The sequence below is a fragment of the Podarcis cretensis genome, assembly GCF_951804945.1.
Source record: "Podarcis cretensis genome assembly, chromosome: 11".
Taxonomy (NCBI): Eukaryota; Metazoa; Chordata; class Lepidosauria; order Squamata; family Lacertidae; genus Podarcis; species Podarcis cretensis.
This window is the reverse complement of record NC_137180.1, coordinates 10457665-10470989: the sequence shown is the minus strand read 5'-3', so window position 1 is coordinate 10470989 and position 13325 is coordinate 10457665. Positions and strand designations below refer to the sequence as shown.

Sequence of the window (13325 nt, the reverse complement as noted above, 5' to 3'; positions counted from 1 at the left end):
AACTGCTGTAATGAATCTTTCAGAAAAGAACTGATGGAATTACAAATGTGGAATGTTGATTATGTAATGTAGTACATTTAAAGTGAGTTTTCTTACAACAAACCCACTCTTTCCTTGTGACTCCAAAAGACTGGGGTGCGTGTGCATGGAGTCGTATCCAGCTCAGGACACAAGGGCATTGAGACAGAGTGCAGGAAGTGGTGAAAAAACCCAACTTTCACTCCTACCAGCTTAGTTCCCAGTTTGCCTGTCCCTGGTCGCACAGTAGAAATAGCTTGTGGTTCGAGGACCCGATCCCCGCTTGGTGGAATAAAGACACGTGGACACAGTATATAAGGTTAATGGGCAAGAAAAGGCCACAACTTTATTGATTACAGCAAGTGAGAAGGTATTGGCTTAGGCATTGGACCATGGAAGATTGACTCCACCCACTCAGAAAGGGGTAATCCTAAAGAGGGGTTATTCACCAGTAGGTGGAGCCTGTTGATGCTAATACAACTATAAACTCTCCCCTGATGTCACCGAGGGTCGTGCCATGGCCCCCCACCACACAGGAATCGGACAGGATTCACGACCCCAGATTCCTTTAATGGAATACCCAAATTTGAAGGGGTAGGCGATGGCCACAACTTGCCCTTCCATACAACAACAACACATTCCAATGCCCCCTGCGTGACGTGGGAATCGTCCCCCGCCCACAACACCTCCCCTCCGGAAGGAGGAGAGGTCTTATTGTGCAAGGGCAGAGTGGGAATTTCCCCCCATCAGCTGCCTTGAGGGCAGGGTTGACCATTTCTGCTGGAGGGGTGCCAATAGATGGGAGAGGGAATCCAGTAACAGCGGACAATTCTGTGCAGGCAAATAATTTACAAGCACACACTAGTGGCTAAAGGCACCAAGATGGTGAGTGTAGATTCCCCATTCCTAGATACTTTGAATTGAACGAGCCTCTTTTAGCAACGTAAGAGGTGTGATGAGATGGGGCACAATCAGTCAGCAGATTGCTTCTAACTCAGAGATGGCAGGTTGTAGTGATTGTGCAATTAATAGGCACAGCTCAGACATCAGTTCTGCATCCTATATGACAGGCATTGGCTTGTCCACGGGAGGTGAATTGACACGGTTTTGTGGTAATGTATCAGCTTCATAGGATGATACTGATACATTACCACAAAACCGTGTCAATTCCCCTCCCATGGACAAACCATGGGGCTTCATGGGGACGCGGGTGGCGCTGTGGGTAAAACCTCAGCGCCTAGGACTTGCTGATCGCATGGCCGGCGGTTCAAATCCCGCGGCGGGGTACGCTCCCGTCGTTCGGTCCCAGCGCCTGCCAACCTAGCAGTTCAAAAGCACCCCCGGGTGCAAGTAGATAAATAGGGACCGCTTACCAGTGGGAAGGTAAATGGCGTTTCTGTGTGCTGCGCTGGCTCGCCAGATGCAGCTTGTCACGCTGGCCACGTGACCCGGAAGTGTCTGCGGACAGCGCTGGCTCCCAGCCTCTAGAGTGAGATGAGCGCACAACCCTAGAGTCTGTCAAGACTGGCCCGTACGGGCAGGGGTACCTATCAGCTTCATAGGGACACGGGTGGCGCTGTGGGTTAAATCACAGAGCCTAGGACTTGCCAATCAGAAGGTCGGCGGTTCGAATCCCTGCGACGAGGTGAGCTCCCGTTGCTCGGTCCTTGCTCCTGCCAACCTAGCAGTTCGAAAGCATGTCAAAGTGCAAGTAGATAAATAGGTACCGCTCTGGCGGGAAGGTAAACAGCATTTCCGTGTGCTGCTCTGGTTCGCCAGGAGCAGCTTAGTCATGCTGGCCACATAACCCAGAAGCTGTACGCCAGCTCCCTCGGCCAATAAAGCTAGATGAGCGCCACAACCCCCGAGTCGGTCACAACTGGACTTAATGGTACCTTTACCTATCTGCTATCTCAGAGATAGATCAGGCTCATTGTTATTTTGGGCAGGAGCTCTGAAAGTTGCTTCCGCTTTAGGCAGATTTCCTGTACAGTTTGAGTAATCACTGCCTATCTCCTTGTTATAATAAGCATTATGTTGTGACCCTCGTTGTACCAGTCAGAAGTCCACTTACCTTAAGTGGTCAGGCAGCATTGTGGCCTGGTCACAACCCCATGTCAGCGATCCGGAGGCCAACTGGGGACGACTCCAGGCCTGTCTGCAGATTGGCTAATGGCAGGCTGGCCTGGGTACGGGGATTCCCCAGGGGACAGAACCAGCCAGCCAATGAGCATCGTTTCAGTCCGCTTGGGAGAATAAATTAAGGCTGTTGCCGCACTCCTCCTCGGTTTTCATTCAGAACCCTCATAGCAGTTGTCACAACTTTGTAAGGTTAGGCATTGGGTAAGCCTTAGTCTAGCCTCTGCCTACCCCTCCTTGGTTAAGGGTATCCTGTTAAAGGGATCAGTGAGGAGTTGCTTCTGTCCAATGCCCAGATGGGAAAAGGCCATAGAACTCTTCCAGCAGGGACCCCTCGGGGGGGGGGGAGACTCTATTTTATATAGGTTGTAGGGCCCCCATGGTGTGGTTTACTCTTAGATACACTCCCAGCAGATGGGCTGGAGTTAAATAAATGGCTTCACCCAATGGCTATGCCAAAACTTCATATCCATAACCAGTAGAGTTGTGGCCTATTTGAACCCCAAAACTGTATATGTTGTTGTCTGGTCTGGTTATTTCATTACATAGGGAGTGGCTGTGTCACAGGGCCTTGGTACACAAGTGTCTTTCCTCTTTATTCGGGTTGTGGGTGCAAATGCTAAGCATTGATAAATAGTACACCTGTAATTTCTCTGAAATACTCTTCCAGCTGGGTAACTGTGTAGCACACCCCACTGACCTTTCAGTGCTAGAAATCAACAATGCTCTGTGTCTGAAAGTTGCACAATTTTCTTGTGTTAAATTTGAGTGAGAAATTAGGCTTAGTATAATTTAATTGGAACTCTGCAGAAAGACACCTCTTGTGATCCAAATATGAAGTTATTAAAAGCTGGACTCATACTTGCAGAAATAAAAAAAGGGAAAGAGAACCTTTCATGGAATATTTTCTTTTCTAATTTGGATCACATTTTCTGTCTGGAAACTAATGTGTGGAGCCATAGAAAACATGCAAGCAGTGTACATTTTTGTAAGCACATTAATTTACAGCCAATTAACATTTTCGTCCTTGGTGGCAAAAATTAATATAGCGCCACTACTAGATGGATGTTACCTTCCACAAGCAATGTGCATAGAAATTTCAGGAAAACCGAAAAGGGCAGGGGACCAAAATGAGGTTGTATTCCGGCAATACTTTATTCTGTTTTCCTAGCATTTCCTTACCCAATAATTTCTACATTTTATGTGATCTTTCACATGACTTAAAAGCCACTTCTGGAAATACATCAGAATCTAGTGGAAGTTTAGCACTCATTTCCATGTTTATTGCTTCCAGGAAAAAAATGCTTTTGCAACAACATTAAGTCACAAAACCTTGGAAGTTTTGTGCTGTAATTTCCCCAGCATTTTCATGTATTGTGCCATGTGATGAAATTTGGGATGGTATTCCTGCATATAGTTCCATTCTGCTGTTTTGATTGGTGAATCATGGGGAAATAGAATCACAGATGGGCACAAAGCGTGGTGACATGTCCAGTGATGTCCATTGTTGTTCTATACGTCCCCACTGATGTGAGTGAAACTTAGCATAACAGGGTGGTATAACGCTGGAAAAGCCTCAGTTCCACCGTGGAGTGTAAAAGAAACATTAGAAGCTGGGAGAGAAGCAGTAGTATTATAACCAAGGAAAACAAACAGCAATCTCCATGTCTGAATGTAAAAGTATGGTTTATAGAAATTTCTAAAATCCAGTCCATGAATCCGAAGGAAAGCATTCTAACAGAAGTTTCATAATTATGCTATTTTGTTTAGAGTTCTGTTATGTGCTCTGAATATTCTACCCATTTTCTCTTTAATTCTGACGATAAATGTGTGAGACAAAAATGGAAATAGGTTCAATGTTAAAGTATGTAAGTGAGGTAATTGTGTCTTCATTTTCTGAACAATCTCAAAATACAAGAGAGCTAAAGACAGTTCACAGAACAAGGATAAGTTCAGAAACAAGTACACCTACGAACAAAATTTGATATTTTTATGCAACATCTTATTTTTTTATGCAACATTTAAAAAATACATACTAGACATGTCCAAATGACCTGTTTATTGAGAATTCATCCCAATTTGTTTGCAAAGAGATGTGACAGCTTTGGCCATTTAATGAGCACTCTGACAGATTCACTTTCCTGTGTTCTTCCTCATTGCTTACCTTATTCAAAAAAGACTTCTTTTGGGGAAGCACCTTTATTCTGAATGGCTCTGCTGGTTAGCCTAACATTTGGGGAGAAAGATGCAGGAAAAGGCAGCCTTAAGATACTCAGGCGTCAAGTCAATTAGAGCATTAAAAGCATGCGCCAGCACCTTCCATTGTGCCCAGAAACAGGCTGTCCCCAAGCAAAGCTACTTAAGGATTGGTCCCTGCAGCCAGTTGAAGTTAACAATCTAGCTGTTTCATTGCATGGACAGGTGGAGTCCCCCAAACCCTGGGCTCCCCCCCCCCCTCATGTGGAATAATGACTCAAGACAACGTGCTATGGGATTAAATTAGCCACAACTTTATTATATGTCAGATGTGGGTAGACCTTGGTTCAGGCATTGGGCGTTTATCCCTCCCAGTCCCCCGCCGGGGATCTGGGGAACATCAGGGTTATCCAGTGTGGGGGGGGATGGGCTGGCTCTGGAGAACGTATGTTCAAGCAGAGAGAGCCCGCCCCCATTACGCCGCCATCGCAGGGGAGAGCAATGACAACCTCTAGGCATACGGCCAAAGCCTCCCCCTCAAAAACCCCTTTAACGGGGAACCCTGGTATCGCCGCCACAAAGAGGAAAGGGGCGTGTGTCACCGCTGCATGCCCCCCCCCCCCATTCAGGAAGATAGACTAAAGGATTCCACCCAAGGCCTGATAACGCCAAAGTTGTGACGTTTTGCTACGGGAAAGGCAAAACCTGCCAATGCAGGGGAAATCCTTTCCGGCCCTTCAACAGCGACCTAGACGTAGCAGCGCCCACATACCTGTGGAGAAAAGGTTAACCTGCAAAATAAGTCTTAACTGAGGGTGGGTAGGGTGGGAGAAGCTCTGGAGCCAACTGAAGATTCCCAGGTAAGATCCTCCCTCTATGGTGTGGGCAGGTAGTCCCTCCCCTACCTGGCCTGGTCTCCTTGGCAACGCTTCCCCAGGCGGAATTGGACAACTGACTGAGGTGGGCGGAGACCTCCAGGTATCCCACCTGGGGGAAGGCAAAGCCAAGCCTGTGCTAATGGAGCCGCACAGGGTCCAGGGGCTACGCGCGTCCACGCAAAGGGCATCCCCCGTTTAATATGAGGAGCAGTCATTGTGAAGTTTCTGAACAGCTCCATTGCAGTTAGTCATACGTTATGCTGAACCAGGAGGTCTCTAGAGCTGGTAGTCCTTGGTCAAGCATAACCAGGGATTACCAGTGAGACAGCCTCCTTAGGTGATGGATACATAGGATTGCCACCCACCCTGTATAATATGGAATCGTCCCGTGTTTCAGTGCAAAATGCTATGTCCTGTATTGTATTTCTGCTCCCCCCGCGTCTCGGCCATGCTCTAGGCTAAGTTAGGGGTCTTCTCCAAATCCAGGGAAAAGAAGTTGTGGGCTGTTCGCGAGCTTGCCCCATGTGCATGGGGCATGGCTAGCCCCCGCGTAATAGGGAGTCCCCAGTCATGTCACCCTTAGTCCGACCAATCCGGTCGACCAAGGGGCGTGGCCTGCTCCAATTAAGCAGCCCGTGGCTAGGGACTTGCCCTTTTTTTCCTGGGGTGACCCTGGGGGAGATCCTAGTTGATGTGCATCAACAGGCCTCCCCCTACTGGTGGTTAACCCTTCTGAGCCCCAAAGCAAGCCAACCAGTATTGATGTAAGAGTCAAGGCCAGTCTGGTCATCTTTTCTATAAAGAATGGAGAAAGACACCATATTGTCCTCTTCAGGGAGCAAAATATATTGGGCCCACTGGGATCTGGTTGACTGCAGCTTCCAACAGGACTGGGCTCTGTAAATGTTAAGTATCCCAATAATATAATACAGGCTTAAGTGAGAGCTTCATTGTAGCAAGCTCTTTAGGCACAAACATTTGAGACTATAAATGAAATGTCATGGTCGGTATAGTGATTTCCAGCTAATTAATGAAGAAACTACATCACCTATGCTGCGCCTGTGAACTAATTAATGGAAGTAGTATTGTAACTTGACATCACCCATGTGGTAGAATCTTTGACTGCTGTTCTGAAGTGTACCATTTGTTTTTGTAAGTAGCTCACATGCCTGCAATATTATGCAAGGCGGTTTTTTGTTTTTAGACTCATGCAATGACTGTGTGATAAAGACATTAGGCTGACATTTTGCCATAACCTAATCTCCACTTGGCATGTTAAAATTGAGCTCTGCATGCCATTATATTGCAGATAGGAACAAATTAGCATACAGGTGTTTACTAAAATAATAGCAGCGATTACCATCACCAGAAAGGCTTAGGTTCAAAAATATTCTGTAAGATTTGCAAGACTTGATGTAGTGATAGGTTTACACAATGTGAAATAGATCTTTCACAGAATAGATGTTTCTCATTATCTTGCAAGGAAATATGTCTTCAGCCAGGCTTGTCTCTCATGTTATGAATATTATATGTCTCATATTTTGTGAATTAGAGTAAATTTTGCCACATGACTTCCTTACAGTTCAAAATAAAACAGAGCTGAAATTTCTCAGATAATGTTTTGAGAAAAATTCAGAGACGTGTCTGAGATGGCCACCTTGCAGACCTTTCTCAGCCTATTCCCCAATATTTTTGTGGTGTGGCAATATGGAGGACACAAAATGGTGACTAGTTTGCCACACTTTCAGCAGCAGGAGGGGAAAGGGATAGCCTTAGGAGGAAAGGAATGAACTGTGAAACTTGGGTAACCCCCCACCCAAGAAACTTTTGAAGTCCTCCTCCCTCTAGTCCCCAATTTTTCTGTCCAAAAATGGGACAGAGAACTTTGAGAGTCCATTTGTGCAAAACTATGGTTCAAATTGGAGATAAAGTATCTTGAATTAAAATCCCCCACAACACATAATTTCTTAAGTAAGTAAAGCATGATATGGGTAAGGAATACATGTGACAAAAAAACAACAACATATAGCTTAAGCAATACTAGTAAAATATTGGTTGTATGTGAAACACTCTCTTAAGACATCAGAATTCGACTGATAGCTTTTATACAGAATGATGTATGGTGGTTTACATATTCATGATTAGGATTATTTTCCATTAATGTTTGAAGTTTATGGAGAATGAATATAAATATATGCAATAATTAAAACATCTGAATTGAGTTTTACAGTTTGGGCTTTGAATGTGCTATAGCTAATTAAAAAATATATTTATTGGCAGACTAGTAACTGCCATTCATATTCTCTCTCTCTCTCTTTCTCACACATGCACACACACATATATAATGAATATATTCTCATTAAAAGCAGTCCAAAAATGGGGAGATGGCAAATTTGCATATGTTGCCAATGTGCATAGAGGCTCAGAGGAATACAGGTTAATTATTCAATTATTCTTCTGTCTCTTTGTTTTGTACATTTGCACTATGATTAATTTCCTTCTGTTTCTTTTGATTAGCAGAGAATAGTGATGTAGACCCAGACACCATGAAGGCAAACTCTCAGGGGTTCGTTGGATGTCTCTCTTCAGTGCAATTCAACCATATCACTCCCCTGAAGTCTGCGCTGCACCATTCCAGCTCAGCTCCAGTCACTGTGAAAGGACATTTCACCCAGTCCAACTGCGGCACTTTAGCAGGAGCTGACTCAACATCAAGTGAAACAACTCATTCATTTGCAGGTAGCAAGCATATGGCTCTCATTTGTTCTACACCCTGAAACAGAATACAAGACAAAGGTTCAGAGTTTCAGTAAGAGAAACTCGACAGCCAGTGTGGTGTAGTGGTTAAGAGCGGTAGACTCGTAATCTGGGGAACCGGGTTCGTGTCTCCGCTTCTCCACATGCAGCTGCTGGGTGACCTTAGGCCAGTCACACTTCTTTGAAGTCTCTCAGCCCCACTCACTTCACAGAGTGTTTGTTGTGGGGGAGGAAGGGAAAGGAGATTGTTAGTCGCTTTGAGACTCCTGAAGGGGAGTGAAAGGTGGGATATCAAATCCAAACTACTCCTCCTCCTCTTCTTCTTCTTCTTCTTCTTCTTCTTCTTCTTCTTCTTCTTCTTCTTCTTCAGTATTAGGTTGCCTAGCAGCAAACCTAAAGGATAGGGTCCAAAGGTACAGTGGTGCCCCGCAAGACGAATGCCTCGCAAGATGAAAAACCCGCTAGACGAAAGGGTTTTCCGTTTTGGAGGTGCTTCGCAAAACGAATTTCCTATGGGCTTGCTTCGCAAGACGAAAATGTCTTGCGAGTTTTTTCGACTTTTTCCCCCTCCCCCCCTTTTTCTAAGCTGCTAAGCCGCTAAGCCGCTAATAGCGCTAATCCGCTAAGCCGTCAATGGGCTTGCTTTGCAAGACGAAAAAACCGCTAGACGAAGAGAATCGCGGAACGGATTCTTTTCGTCTTGCGAGGCACCGCTGTACTGGGTTCTTTTCCCCCCACCCTCTCAACCTATGTCTTTCCCTCTGTTTATTTTTTTTATTTTTTGTATGTGCAGTTTAATTATACACAGTGAATTAAAAGCAACAACAACACCCCCCCAAACACCCTTGTTCTTAGCAGCCTTGCATATATACTATTGTGTACCCGTTTTGTATAGCTGTATGTCATTGCATACAGTATGTAGGCTGTAGCTGTGTACATGGATATATTGAAAACTCTCCTCCCTCTGCTTGCCTCTGTCATTTTCCCTTTTTGTTTCTGCTACAGATCATTCGGGACCAATAGATGAGGGAGAACCTTTAGCTAATGCAATAAGGAGTGACTCTGCAATTATTGGAGGTAATAGGGACCGTAATAGGCCAGCTGGTGCCATTTTTAAATACCTTTGGATCTTTCAGTAATAATGCAAAGTGAACAGGTGCCAAACCAACTGCAACCCCAACCATGTTTTAGGGCATTCACAAGTCTGAAAACACACAAATGAACATGCTCCAGGAAGTCATTGTTGGTTATACAGTAGCTCCTGAGTGTATGGCTGTTATGTGTTTCCAGTGCCCTTCAAATTTAACAGAGCAGATTTGGTCAACTTGGGGTGGAAGTGTGGATCTCATCTTCGCTATTGGTTGGAAAAGGCTGAGTAAGTTTTATGTCCTCTGCAGCATCCTTTGTCATTTCTGTAGCAAAGTGTATGAAGTGTTTTTTAAAAAAGGTTTTTTACCCCCAAAGCCATGGGCGTGTTCCATATTGCCATTTCCTCACAATGTGGGGATACTGTCAACTACAGATGATGGGGGTGTTAGCCTAGCCCAAGACTTGTTCTCTCTCTCAACAACAAATAGTTTTTTGCCAACAGGATGCCTATCACTTAATTGAGGTGAGGAAAACATATAGAAGTACTAGGGTAATTGGCCCACTTCGAAAAATGTGTAATCCTTTTGTTCCCCTCACTTTCTATCTGCTATGCCAATTTTTTCAAGAGTCACTGAACAAATTTTGAATACATTAAAGGTAAAGGTAAAGGCATCCCTGACCGTTAGGTCCAGTCATGGACAACTCTAGGTTTGCGGCGCTCATCTTGCTCTATAGGCCAAGGGATCCGGCGTTTGTCCTCAGACAGCTTTTGGGTCATGTGGCCATCATGACTAAACCGCTTCTGGTGAACCAGAGCAGCGCACAGAAACGACGTTTACCTTCCCGCTGGAGTGGTACCTATTTATCTACTTGCACTTTGACAGGCTTTTGAACTGCTAGGTGGGCAGGAGCTGGGACCGAACAATGGGAGCTCACCCCATCACGGGAATTCGAACCACTGACCTTCTGATCGGCAAGCCTTAGGCTCAGTGGTTTAGACCACAGCGCCACCCGCGTCCCTTTTGAATACATTATAGATGGCTTAATCCTGACAATTTGAGAAGCATGCTCCAAAACCCATTTAAGTCTGTGTACAGTTAATTTCCGGGACACGGGTGGTGCTGTGGTCTAAACCACTGAGCCTAGGGCTTGCCAATTGAAAGGTCAGCGGTTCAAATCCCTATGACGGGGTGAGCTCCCGTTGTTTGGTCCCAGCTCCTGCCAACCTAGCAGTTCGAATGCACATCAAAGTGCAAGCAGATAAATAGGTAAACGGTGGGAAGGTAAACAGTGTTTCCGTGCGCTGCTCTGGTTTCACCAGAAGCGGCTTAGTCATTCTGGCCACATGACCTGGAAAAACTGTCTGCGGACAAACGTCGGCTCCCTTGGCCAGTAAAGCGAGATGAGCGCCGCAACCCCAGAGTCGTTTGTGACTGGACTTAACTGTGATGGGTCCTTTACCTTTTTTACAGTTAATTTCAGGTGATGCAACCACTCTGACTCCTGGCTGTTGGTCAGAATATAGTTCAGTTGGACTACTAGGATATAAGATAATTCCCCCCACTGCCACATTTATATCCATAACAGCTTTCCTATTTGACTTACAGAATTCCACTAGGACCTTTTCTGAGCCCTTCATATGCCTCTTATTACATTGACAGTAGCCCTTTTCAAATGTTCAGTGAATGCGTGCATAACAATATGAGAGAGAGAGAAAGCGTCTGTGTGTGTGTGTGTGTGTGTGTGCGTGCGTGTGTGTGTGTGTGTGTGTGTAGGCTTCATCCCCATGGTCTGGAAATCTGCAAACTGTAAGTGCATAGGATCTGCACAAACACCTGGTGAACACAGAAGGTGAGGCTATGGATACAATCATGATTGCCCTCCCTCCATTAGTTCACTGGATGTCTGCAATAACCGCTTACTGGGTCTGGCAGTGGGCGAGGTTTGCGGCCCGACACACAGCCCCACCGTCCTCTTGAAGCCACGCTGCTCTGCTGGCCGTTGCTCTGCCCCTTTGGTTGCCGCGGTGCTTGCTGGGGTTCCCACCAAACCCAAAAATTCAAATTTGACCTATCCATGGTGGCTTGGAGGCAGGACAAGAGAAGTGGATCGCATTGGAGCAGGCTTCACTTCCGTTTACTCCAAAAGTAGGAAAGGGGGCCATACCCATAGCTGTCAACTTTCCCCTTTTTAAAAGGGAAATACCATTATTCCGAATAGGATTCCTCACAAGAAAAGGGAAAAGTTGACAGCTATGGCCATAGCTGATGCTGGGTGCAAATGAGTGTCATCCCTCTATTAGTTCACTGAATGTCTGCAAAGGGTTTTACAAACCCAAAGGAAACTAGAATTATTTGATGTTAGATTATCTAACCATGCCAAATCAAATAAAATGAAAATAATTCACTTTAATTAGATGGTTAATAAAGTGGCAAATATTAGGACAGGCTAAAAGATGAGCATGGCCCTGCAGCTGAGATAGAGGACTGGAAGTCACAAAATCTGGTCAAATTTCATTCTTTGGAACCTCTAGGAAACTGACTATTTTTATCTGTTCAGAATGAAGGAAGAAAAGTCAAGAATGCCTGAACAATATGTGTTTGGGGACTCAGAGTTCTCAAGAGGATTTCAGTTTCTATGACTAGTGTACGAGCAAGTATAAATCTGTAAGCTTCAGTGATTATTTTTAAGGAGTTATTCTATGAGACTCAGAGTTTTCTGATGGCATTATTTTCCCCTGGGAACAGGGGTGAAGAAAAAGCATTCTTCCCCCCTACAAATGGTTTCTCTACAATATAATTCAACCACCCAATTTCCATTAAGTTGTGTGGGGTTTTTTTAAAGGATAGAGAAGAAAGAATAGAAACCAACTGTTATCTTTGATAACCTCTGGTTAACTTACGAATAGCGGGTTTGTTGTTTTTTGGTAAGGTCGTTGGAAACCACCGATAAGTGACAGACTTGAGGAATTTAGTGGAACGGAAAACTACCAATTCCCATTGAGATGAGACCTTGAGCATTTAGGATTGGAAAAGGTGAAAAGGATATTTTGCTAAAACAAGAATATGCGCTCACCTATACAGCTGCTGCAGCTGAAATGATGGCATCCTCTAATCGTTAGGTACCTCATTAAGGACTTATTATCTACATTAATCATTGCCTTAAAGCAAGTTGAACTCCAGATGATAAAAGTCTCATGTCTTCTGCTTAAATGTTAGGCCAGTCATTGCCGTTTCACATGGCTGAATTTGAAATATTTTCACATATGAACAAAGAAGGTTGCAGGAACATAGGGAAAGGCTTACTTTCCATTTGTTCCTGCCAAAAATTTGTTTGGTTTTGGAGTGTCCACAAGCCAGACATAAAGGCAACAGTTCCTCCCTCATTTGGGGTTTTTCCAACTCCTTGATCAATTTGGTTAGATTTGTTCATTCGTTCTTGCTCTACCTTTTGCAACTCTCTGATCCTCTTTTAGAGATTGGGCTACCAAAATTATACATAATATTATTGGTTTTGCCATAGATTTATACCTAGGCAGCATGATGCTGGCTGTTTCATTTTCCATTCTTTTTCTAATCAACCCTAACATGGATTTTGCCTTCCTAACACCACTGCGCACTGTGCTGATATTTCCACTGAACTGCCTCTCATGGCCAAACATCTCTTTCCCGAAGAGTTAGGATATCATTATCTTCTTATTCTTCATTTCCAATGTGCATCGCATTATACTTTACTTGCTTTAAAAGCTTACTTGCAATTTTGGCAAATTTGGTGAGAGTCTGTTGGAACTTTGCATAGACTGATTGAGTTTTCAGATAATAATGACTGCAGATCATTTCTTCATGTTAAATAGCACATGTCTCAATACAAATCCTTGTGGGGTACTCATTGTGTAAAGGGTGCCCTGGCCAATCTAATCCATCTAATTCATCCAGGTGCTTAACTTTCCTTTAACCTTTCTCAAATCTTTGTAGCTTGGAGGACTGTGATGCTTTGTCACTACAATTCTTTTTGCTCCTACCTGTGGTTAGCTCCCCACTACCAATCACCAATCCCTATTGCAGTAAACTAGAATATAAGAGCCTGCCTTCAAAAATAGGGTGTGTCACATTGTCCCACAGTTATTTCAGTCCAGCAAACTGCTTCATTTGCTGCTATGAACTGTACACATCAGTTACATCACCTATGCTGTGAAAATGTTAGAACTACTAACACTGGAGGGGGAAAACCCTAAATGCCATTTCATCT

The 13325-nt window shown here is 44.4% G+C and overlaps 1 protein-coding gene across 6 annotated transcripts in view; it reads left to right on the top strand.

The window, feature by feature from the left end:
* Positions 1-13325, top strand: part of CNTNAP4 (contactin associated protein family member 4) — a gene marked incomplete at its 5' end in the record, with an annotated part of 290283 nt that overhangs the window by 270409 nt on the left and 6549 nt on the right. For 3 of the 6 annotated variants that reach the window (XM_079996015.1, XM_079996017.1, XM_079996019.1), the window contains 2 exons: positions 7749-7970; positions 8994-9065. In XM_079996015.1, coding sequence (XP_079852141.1) covers positions 7749-7970; positions 8994-9065 — 294 coding nt within the window. Of the gene's footprint in view, positions 1-7748; positions 7971-8993; positions 9066-12008; positions 12807-13325 lie in introns of those variants that run through there. The other 3 variants (XR_013843755.1, XM_079996018.1, XM_079996016.1) reach the window with 3 other exon arrangements.